The sequence below is a fragment of the Culicoides brevitarsis genome, chromosome 2 (assembly GCF_036172545.1).
Source record: "Culicoides brevitarsis isolate CSIRO-B50_1 chromosome 2, AGI_CSIRO_Cbre_v1, whole genome shotgun sequence".
Classification (NCBI taxonomy): Eukaryota; Metazoa; Arthropoda; class Insecta; order Diptera; family Ceratopogonidae; genus Culicoides; species Culicoides brevitarsis.
In genome coordinates this window covers 27980867-27998098 of record NC_087086.1, presented here as the reverse complement: position 1 = coordinate 27998098, position 17232 = coordinate 27980867, and the positions used below count along the sequence as shown (strand labels likewise).

The following is a 17232-nucleotide window of genomic DNA, read 5'->3' as shown; positions in this document are numbered from 1 at the left end:
AAGTACTATGACCATCCAAAGAAGTCGTTTAACACGTGTTGGCTGGCCGTTACATTTATTTGAAAATAATTTTTAAAAAATTAATTTTTCAAGTTTTTTTAATTTTTTTTTATAAATTAAAAATTTATAAGAACATGACGAAGATTTTAAAAATTTTAAGAACATTAATTTAATAAAATTTAATTGAAAAATAATTTTTAATAATTAATTTTAAATATTTTTTTTTAAGATTAAATAAAAATTAATTAAATTTCAAATAAATTAAAATTTAATTAATAATTAACAAATATTTTTTAATTTAATTAATATTTTTATTTTTATTTATTATTTTTTTTTTATTTTTTTTTTTAATTTTTTTTTTTTTTTTTTTTTTTTTTTTTTTTAATATACAGACAGACAAATTCCAGTCAAAAGAGCACTTTTCCATCGAAATTCTCTTTTAAAAAAAGATATTTTATCATCTCTCGTCACATTTTTCCACAATTCTCCTACAATTTTCGCAAGAAAAACAAATAAAACATAATTTCACTACAGCCCAAACGGCAACGCACCGCACCGCACACTTTTACTTGATTACCGCTCATTGTTCATCATCATTGCCTTTGTTTAGCGCAAAGTTTTACGAAAGTTTTTTGATAAAAATAACCAACCGGCTTATATTTATTCCAGGCCATTGTTTGACGGCGCGCGTACTATTAGCAGCAGACCTTTTGTAACACAAAAAAAAAGAAGAAAAGTATTTACACAGAGAAAAAAAAGAAAGTAAAGTATCACAGTAACCAGAATTTAATCGATTTTTTATTACAAGAAGCACCTGCTGCTTGTGTCTTCTTGTCGTTGTTAGCAAAAGTTAGTCGTATGTCGGGCACACTAATAGGGGATGAAAACACCAGGCACGCGCATTATTCCTTTATGTTTATGACTTTTAAATGGCAGTTTATCGAAAATGTGTGGGTTGAATTGATGACTTTTTGCGAGCAGCAAAGAATGGAAGATCATCGCTTGGAAAATGGGGACATTATGGGAGAAAGTTTGGTTTTCATTTGCCATTAAGGTGACATGTGAGCAATATGTTGTCGAATGATAACAATAGAAGGAATTTATCCTTCATCTACGGAATGGTCTTTCAGGCTTAGCGAACAATGTGTGACGTTGAAATTGGACATTTTTCATTTAAAAAAAAGGGTAAAATTCGATCAGATTTCGTTTAAATGATAAATCTCAAGCAGAAATTGATCATTTTTTGATTTAAAAATTTTTTTTAACATTTTTAAATTTATTAAAAAATTAATTTAAATAATGAATTAATTAATTAATTAAAATTTTAAAAATTAAAAAAAAATTATTACAATTTTAAATTTTAAAAATTAAAAAAAATTTATTAAAATTTTATTAATTCATTAATTAATTAATTTAAATTAATTTTTTTTTAATTTAATTTTTTTTAATTATTAAAAGTCAAATTTATTTAAATTAAATTTTTTTCTTTTAAATTTATTTCATTTTAAATATATTTAATGTCCAATTAAAATAAATAATTATTTCTGGTGATTAGCAAAAATATTTTTTGTGTCGAAAATTACAAGTCATCTAAATTAAAAACCAATTTAAACAATTAAAAAGTTCCCTATTGATAATAAATTTAATTATTTTTCTATTAAATTCCATCTTTTAAGATGATATTCACTTTTTAAGACCCAATTTCACATTTTTTATCACAAATTCCTTTATTTTTCTCTTAATTGTGTTAAAAATATTGCACTTGTATCACAGATTTTGTTCATTTTGTTGAATAATACTGCTCCTTTGTAAAAATTGAATTATTTTGAATGTTGGTCTCAGTTGATTTGAATTAAATTTATCTTAATTAATCCAAAAATATTTAATTTTTAAAAATTTTCAATAAATTTACTCTTGACAAAGGTAAATTTATTTGTCAAAAAATTAAAAAAAAATAAATTATCAAAAATTTCTCTCTTTTTTGTACCCAAAATGTTATAAAAGCCATAAATCATCATAACATCAAAAGCAAGTGGCCATTATTTTCAGTCCCCACAATGCACAAAAAAACTAACTTCCGTAACTTTTAAGCCTTTTTAATCTCTCGGTTTGTTCTAAATTGCTTATCTCACCGAAAAAAAAGTAAAAAATTTAACTTTTCATCACACATCTTCGTCATTACAGCAATTATTAATACAAGTATGCCTCGTCGTCGTGTGTAAGTAATAGAGATTTAAGGGTTCATGTCACGTTTAATTATTTCACTTTTTTACTCCTTGTCTCATATATCGTTCGCAGTTGGTGCGTAACTAACGACAACGGATGCTAAATAGGGGTGGCTGGGATGCAAAAGCAAAAAAAAAAGGATCATGACAAAAATCCGTTTTATATTAAAAATTATTATGATTGCTTATTATTATTATTAAAATGAATATTCAACATTTTGCGAAGACAAGCTTCGTAGACTAGACAAGGGTACACGTTAGCAATCCTTTCTCACAATTAATTTATGATGACGTGTGGATGGAAGTTCTCTCGTTCAGGTAAAATTATATATTTTGTTTCAGTCATTAGCACCCGCACAGCACCGAACAGTGAATGAGGAAGGTTTGTTGTTGTTGTTGTAAAATTATAATCATATTTAAGTTTATTCTGTATTGCATGTCAAAATGTAATTAAAATGGTAGAATTAGTGTTTAAAAGGAAACGCTTTTAAGGGTATTTAGAGCTATTTTATAGTTCACTCACTTGTGTTTCTTTGCAACATAAGCACTTGTTAATTGTTTATATTGTTCCGATTGTTAGCGACAACTCGACAAAATATAAACATTGTTTAGGTTTAGAGGCGGTTTGTGCATTTTGACGCGGAAAGTGTGATCGTTCGAGGGCGTTTGATGGTCAACGTTTATTTATTTTATTTTTTATAATTTTTTTTCTATTTTATTTTATTTTACTTATTTTTTTTTTTTTAATTTTTTTTTTTTTAATATTTTTTTTATTTATTTTTTTTTTTATTTTATTTTTACTTTAAGAAGATTTTTTAAAAATTAATTAATTAATTTAAAAATATTTTTTTTGTTATTTAATTTTTTTTTTTTATTTATTAATATTATAATTTTTTAATTAATTTAATTTAAATTTTTAATTAATTGAAGAGAAAACATTATCTTATTAATTAAAAATCATGAATTTTTTGGATTTTTGAATTAGTGTATATTTTAAATTTTAATCAAAATTTATACAAAAAATTTCAAAGCGACCTCTAGCGTTCAAATTATAAACTAACAGATCTTTTGTGATCAATATTTTTCAAAATTTAATATTTTAAATTTTTTTAAATCAAAAATATTAAAGTTTTTCTCATAAATATGAATTTAAATATTTTTTTTTAAATTTAAATTAAAAAAGCGCCCTCTGTCATTCAATCCATGAACTAAACGATCTTTCAAGATCACTTTTTATTTTTAAAAAATCTACAAAAAGTGCTTTGAAAATAAAAGAAATTAAAAACTTATTCCTTTTTCGTGAGTCTAGCCAATTTTTTCTCTTTTTTTTATCTGTGTATATTTACAAAATAAACATTTCGATCGATTATCCGACACTCACAACAACTAACACAAACACCCACCCACACACACACAAACATCGAGAAAGAAGAACAGACAGACAGACAGTTGAAACATTCATTGATTAAATATACATTTTATCTGTTGCATGCGTTGCCACAACTTTTTTTGGCTTTTCATCTTTTTTTTTTTGCAAGTGATCCAAAGAGGTAATCATAAATTTATGCGTTTATTAACTAAATGAAAATAAATGAGCAAAAGCACGTTAAATAAAGCAAAGCCAATAAGTATAAATATATAATAATAAGCCAACACAAGTGTCATCAAAATAATTATTATCTACCAAAAATATATGTCATCATTCACATTATTATTGCTAATATATTTATATTTAATGACATAGACAAGAAACATGTTCTATAGTGGTACTGTGTATGTTTTTATATTTTACTCTAGTCAAATATTTATATAAACATAATTAATTTGCTCACCCAAAGGCGGTGCCGCTACGGCATTTTGCTTGGTCAGATAAACTATGTATGATATGTATTTTAATATATATAATTTTTTTTTCGTATATTTATTTTCGCATAATAATAAAAGTACAAGAAGAAAAGAGAGAGAAGAAAAGTGGTGTTATGAAGTTATGTTCATTAGATATGTTGAGGGACGTGATGAAATTTTAATTGTGTAACATGCAATTCTTTTTTCTTTTTTTTTGGGTGAGGAAAAATTAAGCAAAATGAATGTTTGAAACATACTTAGAGAGCAAAGAGAATATAAAAAGGATTCTTCGAATTTTTTAGTCTAAAGGCTTTTTAACATAACATATACAAACAAAATTAAACTTTTGATGGTAAATAAAAAAAGAAAGGTAAAAAGGTAGAAAAATATTTCTTTCGTTATTTTGTACAGAAAATATTTGAGCTTGGAAATAGTTTTAATTTTTTTTTTATTTTATTTTATAGAAAGAAAGAAGAAAAAGCAAAAGATATCCACGATGATGATGAGGATATAATATGTATTGGATTAAAAAGCCGTTACAAAAATGTATTTCACATAAATTTTATTTTAGATTTAATTTTTTTCAGGAATGGCAATTGGCATCCGCGCATGGTAAATTATTTGAAAAATGTATCAAAAGTTTTTCATATATTTTTTGTTAAATAAAATTTATCAAAGATACCACAATGAATTCATTTCAGGTTAATCCTTAATATATTTTCGTTAATAAAATAATTACATTATTATTATTTTATTTATTTTTTTTTTTGTAAAATCATTTTAATTAAATTAATTAATTAATTAATTAAAAAAATAAAAATAACTTAATATAAAAATAATTAATAATTAATTACATTAATGTTAATTTAACTAAAATTATTTTATAAAATAATTAATAATTAAAAAATATATAATTATAATTATAAATAATAATAATTATAATTATTTTTTTTATTTTAATAACGAAAATATGATTAATATTAATATTATTTAAATAAATAAATTAATAAAATAATTATTTTCAATAAAATGTATTTTAAATAAATCAATTTTTTAAAATTTAATTAAAATATAATTTTATAAGAACATTTAATTTAAAAAAATAATTATTAACACTAAAATATTAAAATTATTTTAATTTAATAAAATAAAATATCATTAAAAATTTTAAAAAAAATTTTTATAGGGAAATTTACAAAAATCATTCAATATTTCTAGAATTTTTAAGAGAAAAAATGGGGAGTTTTTATAATTGAAAAATTAAAATTCGTAAAATTACTTAAAAAATGTATAAAATTGACTTAATTTAGGATTTTTTTCATTATCTTGGGTTAAATATAATTTTGGGAAATGAGTTTGGTTTCCGGGAAAAAATAAACTTTTTCCATGTCTGAAAATAACAGAGGAAATTTTTTCTAATTTTATATTTTTTTCATTGAAACTTTAATTAATTGTTTTATTGTGAACATCACATTAAAAATAATTTTTAAATAATTAATAACTTTGATAACTTGACTTCAAATAATTATTTCAATTTTAATTTAAAACTTTTAACCATCAAACTTTCATCAATAATAAATTTTTAATCACTTGTAACGGCCTTTCTCCTCTTATCCTCACGGCAAACGCGAAGATAAAGTCGAAAAATAGATGAAGATTTTTTTTTGTTGCAAAACTTGTTAAATAAACTTTTTATACAAATAACGTTCGAGTGGAGAGCGAACGAGAGTAAAAAAAAGATAAATGATATAAAATAACTATAAAACTATAAATTTTCCGGAATATATGATTCCTACATACTAATGAGAAAGAGACCATAAGGCACACGTACACTCGTAGAAAGTAACAAAAAAAAGCAAAAAAAAATAGAAAAATGAAACTCACCTGGTGGAATCGGTGTGATAACTTTCTTGCTCTGGACTCGTGCAGTGGCATTATTAACCTTCATATTTTATTAAAAGTTGTTTTATATATAAAAAAAAAATGGGGAAGAGAAGAAAACATCAGTTATTTATTCAAGAATATCAGAAAAAGGTCCGTATGTGGTCGAAATCTGAACGTTTGTCAAAAAGGATGCAAGGGGAATAAAAAGGTGTCTTATTAAAAATGTAAAATGGTCTGAAGAAGAAATTTATAATGAATAATGCTACCGGAGGCTATCAACTGCCCTTATCTCTCTCTCGATACACATGAAAGAATAAATATCACAAAGACTGACCCAAAAAAATATTTTTTTGTTACAAAATCCTTTTTTTTTCTCTCAAACATAAACTATTAAAGGCGGAAAACATCGCAAAAGCAGAAAATATCAATTATTAAAAATGTATGAGATAATGATTAACAGCCATGTACCGCGCGTACGGATGCGTGTTTTTTTCAAGAGATTCTTTTAAAAAATATTACATGCCATTAATATCCTCTAACTCAGCAGCATCATCAGCATCGCGCGAAACACACACACACAACATTGTATTGATTTCTCGTATGTTTTTTTCTGCATCATATGCTGCCGTTGCGTTATTTAAAAACTTGCTTCAAGCACATTATAACACTAATGGTACGTGTCTATTTAAATGCCTGCATATTTTTTTTTTTTTTTGTTCTACTTAGAGAAGATAATTTTTTGTTGCTTCATGCATATTTTTATTCATTTTCCTCGTTCACAAAAAAAAATCCAAGAGTGAGAGAGAAAATATCATAAAAAACGAGGAGGAAAAACAGGAAAAGCACGAATATCGTTTAAAAACAAAGGAGGCCTATTTTTATATTCTATTTAGCTTTTTTGTGTGTATTTTACATTTTTGTGTGTGTACTGCTGTCGCTGCTGCGATTGTGTGCGAGTCCATTGTTGTGGGTTTTTTTTTCGCTAAATATATTCAACTCTTTCCTTCTTATTACCGTTCCGTTCCAATTCCGATCGGTAAAAGTTTTTTAGTGGCGCTTAGTGTGGAAAAGTAGTTTAAAATAAATGGATTTGTGTCCTGCAGTATATTTAGATGGAATCAGGGGTGTTGTAAATATAACGAAAGATCATGAAGAAAATTGTTAAATTTTTTTTCTTGAAAAATTTTTTAAAAAAATCTTGAACAGGTGAGTCCTTAAATTTTTTATTTTCGGTTAAATTTTTATATTTTTTTAATTTAATTTTTTTTAGTTTTTAAAATTTTTATTATTCAAAAAATTCAAATATATTTAACTTAAAAAAAAATAAATATTTAATTAATTTTTTCTTCTTGCTCTTATTTATTATTTTTTTATTTTATTTTATTTTATTTATTATTATTATTATTTTTTTTTTTTTTGATAAAAAAATTAAATAAATTTATATTTTTTTAATTAATTTATTTAATTAATTAATTTATTAAAAGGTTTTTTTTTATTTTTTAACTTAATTAAAATTTTTAATTAAATTTTATTTTTCGTTCAAATTAATTTGAAAAAAGTTTCATCAATTTTTAATATAATTTTTATTTTATTTGCTTTATTTGAATTATTATTTGAATTAAAATTTATTTTTAGGAAATTTTTAAATTAACCTAAAAATTTCACTTAGGTAATTTTAAAATGATGAATTTTTTTCAAATAATTTTAAAGAAAAATAAAAAAAATAATTAAAAAAAAATTAGTTAAGTAAGAAAATAATATTTTATCAAAATTGTAAGTTCCAAATATTTTTTTCGACAATTTTTTATTTTTTCAAAACGATGAGACGTTAGAAAAATAAAAAAATTAATTAATTAAATTAATTAATTAAATAAAAAAATTAATTAAAATTGAAATCTTTCACCCTAAATTAATTTTTTTTAATCCTTTCAACAAGAAATTGACAAAAAATGCTTTTAAAATAATCAAAAGGACAAATATTGATTAATTCTGTATCAAAAGCTGTTCCTATTGGCAACTAAAAAAAATCCTAAAACCACTAAAAATCTTCAAAACTTTTCCCCAAAAGCGTAAATAATCATTAAAAATGATTAAAAGAAGCCAAAAAAGCAAACACTTCCCCCGTTGAAAACCACTTTTCTACCTCTTCGCATAAACCACAATCCAAAGTTTTTAACTCATTTTTCGGATTAAAATGGATAAACGTTGTCTTGATGCTTAAGCGCTTCTTTCTCCACTTAAAAAGGCACAAAACTTCAGAGGCAAATTTTCTCGGAAGAGAGAGAGAAAGGGTAAAATGCTTCCGATTCCTTTTTATTATTATTATCATTTTTTTTTTTGCGAGAAAAAAACAAAAGGCATCATCGACAGTTAACTCTTTTATCGTCATCGCAACATCGCACACAGAAACATTCTGTAACAGGAAATACGTCCCATTCCACCTCTTTGGCAACGAATTGGAGTGGACACGTATCCCTTTTGGGTAGGTCGATTGCATGCGACACGACAACGACGACGACGACGTTCGATGACAAAAAAGGGGTAAATAAGAAGATAATAAAGAGATCCATTATCCGAATAAAAAGTCTATTGAAATTTACTCTTTTTTTGTTGTGTCACATGGCTCTGTTGCTCATGCCTCCTCGGTGGTATGCAAACGAGAATTTGTCGCTTGAAAAACGAAGAAGTGGAAGAAGACGACAATCAGAGGATGGAAAAGGAAATCTTTTGAACTTTGTTCAAGGTTCATAAATATCCTTTTTTTTGTTGTGTCCTTCCTCCGTTTCTCTCTCTCTCTCGAGCGTCAACGACATGATATCTCGTTGTTTTTCGCCCAAGAGAATGAGATAAAATAGAAAAGTAGTCGTCTAAAGAACGATATACTGAACCGCATTTCGATTTTCTAGATCCTACACTTTTTTGTACTCCTCACTTCACAATTCAGTACTCCTCATTTCACATTTTCGTACTCCTCATTTCACAATTCCGAACTCCTCATCATCTGTGGACTTTTCCCACTGAAATGCAGATATTTCACAATTTTGTACTCCTCATTTTACATTTTAGTACTCCTCATGGCGGATCCAGAGGCGCCCAGAAAGGGGATGTGGGTCAAATCTGTCATTTTTGTCAATTTTCGGGACTTTTTTGTAATTTTTAGTACATTTTGAGCTGAAAAAGGAGGAAAATGCCTCTGAATCCGCCTCAATTCCATACACCTCATAGCCCATTGACCTTCAAGGTCCTTAAATAACTACGTAACTCTTAAAAAAAATCTAGGGCACAAGTGGCATGCCCACGGACGACAAGAGGAGTTTAATACCGCGTTTTTTCTTCGAAATGCGGTAAAAAATTGAACGGAAAGAAGAAGAAGAAAAAGAAAAAAAAAAGGAAATCTGAGAAACTTCATCTTTTGCGAAAATGATCGCCCTCGAACGACGGCGGCGGCGACAAAAACGAGAAGGAGACACAAAAAGCGACGATAAATTGTCTGTAAAATTAATATTAATCGCCTATAATCTTTTTAGCAAAAATTTTAATTTTTTAGCTAGCCAAATGCCGCTCTATCTATCTGTGAAATGTGCTTAAAAATACGCGATTTTAAGTAACAGATAGACCCAAAAATATAAAATTTATGAATAAATAATAATAATAAATCTTCAAATTGCGAGGCGGTCGTTGTCGGTAATGCACACATTATTTGTGCAAAGATGTTTTTGTAATAAATTCCTCTTTCGCAAATGTCTGTGTGAATATTTTTGGCCAAACGTGCATCCCCGTACTGCCATATCGTACTCGTACAGACAAAAGTGAAAATTGTGGAATTTAGAACTAACTTTATTATTATTTCGTTTATATTTGTTACATGAGGCGTGTCCCAGTTCTGCCTTTTTCTTTTCCAGCACAAATAAAAAAAAAATTTTAAATAATTTAAAAATTTATTTTTTTTTTGTTCTGTGTGGAAAATTAAGTTACGAAAAAGTTGGACAGTGCTGTTAAATAATCACGTAAAATTTTTCACCGACTTCTGGGTAATTATTCATGATGTGGTTACGCCACAGAAATGCACAACACAAACGTTTTTACTCAGTTAACACAAATGACAAATAGCAGAAGCGCAGAAAAAAAAGTACAAAATTAAATTAAACGATGATGCTAAATATATTCATCAGTTGTGAATAATACGTGAAAAAGGCTGAAGGGCAATTTCTCGTTTTTTGTCTCTTTTTGCGTTTTTAAGGAGAATTAATTTGAGAGATTTTGGCGGTTTTTGGGTCTGTCTGTTTGAAATTTTACATCTTTTCATCTTCTTATAATTTTTAAAAATTTAAAAAATCAAAAATTTACTGCATTTATCCGATAAAATATTTTAATTAAAATAACTTCAACTAAATATTTTATATTATTTCAAATATCGACAAAGTTTTGTCAGAAAAATTTGCAGAGGAGTACAAAAATGTGAAATATCGTTTTTAATTTAGTTTTGATAATTTTTAGAAAATTTGTAAATAAAATATTTTTAATTTTCTTATTTTTTCTCATAAAATATTTTTAAAAAAAAAATTAAATAAAAATTTGTTAAGGAACCTTTGAAAGAGGAGTATAAAAATGTGAAAATTATAAAATATCGTTTTTTTATCGACTTTTGAAAATTTTTAATTAATTAATTTAAATTTAAACGTCAAATCTTATTTTTTTCTCATATTAATTTTTTTATAATTAATCATGAATTTTTGAAAAAATCTGTTAAAGAGGAGTACAAATATGTAAAAAAATGAGAATATCGTTTTTATCGATGTCTAATAATTTTTATAAAATTTAAATAAATTTGTTACTTCCTTCCAAGTATTCTTATTAATTTTTTTTTTCAATAAAATATAAAAATTTTAAACATTAATTTTTTAATAGATCATAAATTGTCAATGAGGAGTACAAAAATGTGAAAAATATCGTTAATATTGATTTCTTATATTTTTTATAAAATTCAAACAAATTTATTACTTCCCCCGAAGTTTTCGAATTTTTTTTCCATAAAATAGAAAAAATTAAAAATTTTAAAAATTAATTTCTTAATAGATCATAAATTATAATTGTCAATAAGGAGTACAAAAATGTAAAAAAATATCGTTTTTATCGTTTTATGGTAATTTTTGCAAATTCTTTAATACGCCAAACTTTTAATGAAAATTAAAACGAATAAAAAAATTATACCTGAATTCCACGAAGTAATTTAAAATGCGCTCCTTTACACGTGCAAAATTCCCTCGAGACCACGAAAAATGTCGCTATTAATTCATTATTTTATATAAAAAATTTACACATAAAATTAATTTACTTGTGAATTTTTTTTCTACTGCTTGCGAAAAAAATAAAACATTTTTTCAAGGACTTGTCTCGCTCACTCATTTATTAAATTAGTCTCGAATTGAAAGCAAATAAATACAAACAATTTTGTTCAATCAATCAAAGGTTTTCTCGAGGGATGTCGTTTATATTTAACTTTGGGGTGCCTCGTTACCGCCCGCCTGGCACTTACATATATTTGCAGAGTGTGTGTGTAAAAAGTTAAAACAATTGTTTTGTTTGTTTTTTTTTCGTACTAAAAAATTCCTAGAAAATTTTTTTTCTTGCTTCACGATAAATGTGAAGTGAAAACGGATCCCTTGTTGAACATAATTTACGATAAAAAAAAGGGAGATGGATTTTTCTTTAAAAGGACCGTAAATAATTACAAAGCTCTCGTGCTTTTGACCTAAATAACATGAACTTTGTACAAAACACTCGACCGACCAATAACAATAATAATAAAAAAAAAATACGCAGGTAATTGAATCAAGTCAACAATAAAAATCAAATTAGCGATGATTGAGTCAGTTCAGTCCGTATGATATTTTTTTTTATTATTATTATTTTTATTCTTGCGTCAACATAATTTTCCGAGTGTTTCTGTGTCCCAGAAGGAGCACAATCAATAAGTATATTTTTTTATATAGAATTCTAGGACAATGTTGATTGAATTTTATTTACTCCTGAATAATTTTTCTTGTTTTCCATTTCGAAGAAAATCAGGCAAAAACACAAATCTGACGAAAAAATCATCATTAATCATCATTTGTAGCATTATTCACTTTAAATTTCTCCATTTTTTGTCGTTTTTTCGGCGTAAATATTTATAAAGCTATAAAAAAGATATAAATGTTATAATAAAAAAAATGTTCATGCACACCTCAATTTTGCGTCCCTCAACCACTGTGCCGTGAAGTCGTTCCCGTGCTCGTTCCGCATCCGCGCTATTAGCGAATGTTACAAAACCAAATCCCTATAACATGCAAAAAAATTAAAAATTATTAATAATTAATGAATTTTACAAGGTTTTTATTAATAATTATTATTAATTATATATTATTTAACACTATAATAATCATTTCCATGTCTAAAAATCTGTAAAAATATATATATATATATCTGTAACATGCACAGTCCTTTAACGTAGAAGTTTTTTTTTTGGTACAGACACATTTGTATCAGTTTTCAAGTCAAAATCAATTCAAAAAGGTTAAAAAAATTATTTAATAAAAAAAATAAACAGCTCATTGTCCGCTCAAAAACAACGTGCAACAAAAATGGTTCATATATATTTATTTATAATAATTATTATTTATATATATTTTTTTTTTGTTTTATATATATTTACGAGTGTAATGTTTATATATATAAATTTTGTAAAAAAAAAACTAAAAATTAACAATCCCTTAATTTTTTCTTGTTGCTAACATTATTTAGTATTTTATTTAAAAAAAAATAAAAAATAAATAAATTCTCATGTTCTCATCAATAACAATAACAATGTTAAACATTAACACATATCACTATAAAATGATTATATTTATTATTATTATTATCATGTCACCTCCAATTCATAACAATACAATACAATGGCGAAGAGAGACAGAGACAGAAAGAGTTAATCGAATGTCAATACCAATAAATATTTAAAAGTAAATAATATTTCGGTCATAATTATAATGATAATTATTTAACATATACATTTATTCGTGAGACCGATGCAGAATGGGACACTAATCACTTTTTTAAACACAGTCGCTAACATGTTTGGTACACAAAAGCAAAAGAGATTCATGCTTGGGGATCAGATGTCGGTCGATGGAGACGCCCGATGTTTGCTTTTTGTGCCAATTTTAATGAAAATAAATGGATTATTTTGTTAATTTAATATGAAAAATTACGAAACATTACGGGGGGACAGTGTGAAAAAGAGTAAAGTGACAATTATCAGTGTCATTAATCATACGAAAAATGAAAAAAAAATGCGAAAGAGGTATCTAGTGTCTGTCTAATCAAGCATATATTAAGCAACAACACAGAAAAAAGGTGATTAAATTATGTTTATAATTATTATTTTAATGTTTGATCATCCAGAAAAGACATTTTTAATTAATTTTTGGCGTGAATCCCAGTCTATTTTTCATTTCATTATTTTATTATTATTAATTTTTTAACATCTTCCATTAACTCCCTATTTTTTTTATTTCGTAATAATTTATTTTGACAAAAAAATTTTTACACAGCTCAAGTAACCGAAAGTGAGAAAACGAGACAATTATCATTAATGTCACCTCATTATATTTATTTATAAAATATTGTCAAATGCATGCCACGGCGAAATAAATGAAGGAACGAACGGAATATGACAGTCTGGCCAATTATTTCATTCATTGCCTGATTGAAAAGACGAACAACGACAAAAAAAATACAAATTTTTCGCATTCCATGTGAAAAATTTCTAGATGAGTAAAATGGACAACGATGCAATGCAACGATGAACGTGATGTGGCAACGAGAAATGCAACAAAACCAGAGTCGGGTCAATTTTCATTAAATATTCGTGTCGCGTGTCATGGAGTTGATTGACAAAACATCAAAAAGGACGATTTTTGACCCTTTGTGGTGGGGAAGTGAATGAACTTTGGTGAGTAATTTTTTAAATGAGTTTAAATTTTTTTCAGTTTTTTAATTGAATTTAATTTAATTGAAATATTTTTAATTAAAATTTAATTAATTGTTAATTTTTAAATTTATTAATTATTTTAAATTCTTTTTAAATTTTATTTTTATTTATTTATTTTTAAAATATTAATTTATTTTTATTTTGATTTTTTTTTTAATTTTTTAATAAAATTTAACTTATTTGAAAAAAAATTTTTTAGCTTTGAAACCGATTTAAATATTTTTTTTAATTAAAATTTAATTAATTATTAATTTTATTAATTTAATTTTATTAATTTTTAATATATTTTGATTAATTTTTATTTTTAAAAAATTTATTTATTTTTATTTTGTTATTTTAATTTTATTTTAAAAACCATTTTTTTAAATTATGTTTTATTAAATATTTTTAATTTAATTTATTAAATTTAATTTATTTATTTAATTAATAATTTTTAATTAAATTTTCAAATGTTTTATTTTAATTCAATTACATAATTTTTTTATTTATTTTTTTAGAGTTGAATAATTTTATTTAATTTTTTTCTTTTTATTTTTTTTCAGAAAATTAATTCTTGACGAAAATATTTTTTTTCCTTTGATCTAATATTTCAATTAATCCAAACCAAGCATATAAACTGAAAAAAAATTCTCGTCAGAAGAACAATTAACAATACCACATTTTTCTTTGACATACGGATATTAAAATTACCATTGAAGTCTCACTTAAGTCAAGTACTTCCCCTTTGATGCTAAACAAGAAAAAAACATTTAAAACTCAATTAAAAACCTAATTTAGCGAATTTCAAGTACACTTTTCAATACCATCATCAAAGGTCACAAAGGGTTAAAACCACTTTAAAACAGGAATAAAATCATCAAATAGAGTGACTTTTCATGCACTTTTTGCAGCGAAAAAAAATCGACGTCAATTTCAATGACGATCCAAAAACTTATTCCCAACAACGACAAAAAATCAAAATTAAAAAAGTTTTTCTACGAATTCATATTCAAGTACAATCTATCAAAAGACTCTCTCCTACTCTCTCGCTGCACTACAAAAAAAAAACGTCGACAAAAAAAAACATAAACACGGTCGATAATGAATGAAAAAGGAGCCAGGACAACAAAAAAAAGTTGTGTATAAATTGTTTGACAATATCAAGCAAAAATTTGTGACAAAATTGAGAGTAAATATTGATTTTTGTTCACTACAAAAAAATAAAACGAGAGCTATAGATAGACCGGCAATAATATAATGCACGTCAAGTACGGATAATCTGATGTGAAAATAATAACAACAAACTATCAAAAAATAGTGTCTGGAGAGAGGAGATGAGGAACGGAACAATAATGAATGATTACGACACACTCACAGGCAATGGCGTAGATTATTTTATTTTATATTTATAGTACTTGAGAGGTTACAGTTCAATCATTGTTTATTGATCAATTATCGCATGGTCAAAGCCAACGTAGTGCCGTGATTCGTCCCGCATGGGCGATCGATTGATTGCCAACCATATTCGCGTGCTGCGATGGGCGCCCGATATAATTATGGTCAAAAATGTGCCAAGTTAACAGGATTGAAATTAATTTTTGTTGCGGCAGCAAGTGTATTCATATGCTAATCTATGATAGATTATCCGCAGAATTGGAGTTAATTAAGGTTTTAGTGAATTGACGGAATATTTTGAGCGTTAGGTATGTACAATTTTAAAAAATTCTTCGCATTATTTTAGGACGGAAAATATTATAAATTATGAGCAATTATTGATTTTTCCATTTTTTTTTTAATTTTACAAAAATTAGAGATTATTACACAAAAAATTTTTGAAATATGAATTATTAAAAAAATTATTTTTTAATAATAATTTAAAATTTTTTTTTTAAATCAATTAAATTCAAATTTATTTTATTTTTTTAATTAATTATTTTTATTTTATTTATATTAAATTTTAATTTTAATATTTACTTTTAATTTAAATAATTTTCCAAAAAATTAAATAAAAATAAAAAATTACTTTGCAAATTGTGCAAATAAAAATTCCTTTCCATGTAAATTAATTTTAATTTTTTAATTAATTTAATTTTATTATTTATTAATTCAAATTTTTAAATTTAATTGAAATTAAAATAATTTTTAATCTATTTTATTTTAAATTCTTAAAAAAAATTATATTCATTATAATAAATTTATTTATTTTTTATTTTTATTTATTTAATTTATTTATTATTAATATTAATTAATTAATTTTTTTTTTCGCATAAATTACTTCCTTGAAGTAAACCCCAAATTAAAAAAAAATTTTTTTTTTTAATTTCTATATAAATTTTTAAAATTTAATTTAAATTGAATTATTTTCTTATTTACCTATTTTTTAAATATTAAATTATTCAAATTTATTTATTTTAATTATTTATGAATTTTTTTCACTTCAATTAATTTTTTAATAATAATATTTTGCACTTTTTGTGGGAAATTTATATTCAATTTAAATTGCTAAAAATAATTAAATTAAGAAAATTTTAGTTTCTACCTAATTTTAATTTAATTTAATGTTAATTTTATATTTTTTAAACCATAAAAACCAGAAAAAATTAAATAATAGTATTTTATGGCAATTATTCATTAACTATTTCATTCTGTAAATTCCCGGAAAAATTAGTAGGAACGAAACATGAAACAAATTTTTGGAATTGCAACGACTAAAAACGAGACATTCAATTAAAAGTTGCTCCATTCACGTCAGAATCAGATTTTTCTGAAAAAAAAAATATTTTTGTGCCTATCTGAAACGTTTGTAGTTACGACATGACACACAATCATCCCATTTATATTCTAAATTAAGCTCAATTGATTTTAATTTATTGAGGCATCACACACACTCGTTCAATTTTTTTTTTCGTGCATATGCGTCGGTCGTCGCTACTCCATGCAGGCTCAAATACTAAAATAAACTAACTATTTATGATTGTTATTGTTTTTATTATTGAATTACTAATGAAATTGTAAATGTCGGTGTTGTTCGTAAAAAAAAAACAAAACAACAGCCGCTTCACAAAAATATTGGCAATACACATAAATTTCATTCGCTTTTTTATTAGTTCAGTAAAAAAGAAAAAGTTAAGTAAAGAAGCGGAGAAATGAAAGCAACTTATGAACAAAAGTTTGTGACATTAACCCTATAATGGTAATTTTATTTAATATTATAATCAGAAACAGACAAAAAAAAAATATGAAAAGAAAAACAAAACTATTACTTATCGT

The 17232-nt window shown here is 24.6% G+C and overlaps 1 protein-coding gene across 9 annotated transcripts in view; it reads right to left on the bottom strand.

The window, feature by feature from the left end:
• Positions 1 to 17232, bottom strand: part of LOC134831267 (RNA binding protein fox-1 homolog 2) — a 67039-nt gene that overhangs the window by 22381 nt on the left and 27426 nt on the right. For 7 of the 9 annotated variants that reach the window (XM_063844951.1, XM_063844947.1, XM_063844953.1 and 4 more), the window contains 3 exons: positions 12181 to 12273; positions 5955 to 6012; positions 4058 to 4099 (listed from right to left, as the gene is read on the bottom strand). In XM_063844951.1, coding sequence (XP_063701021.1) covers positions 4058 to 4099; positions 5955 to 6012; positions 12181 to 12273 — 193 coding nt within the window. The remainder of the gene's footprint in view (positions 1 to 4057; positions 4100 to 5954; positions 6013 to 12180; positions 12274 to 17232) is intronic. The other 2 variants (XM_063844955.1, XM_063844952.1) reach the window with 1 other exon arrangement.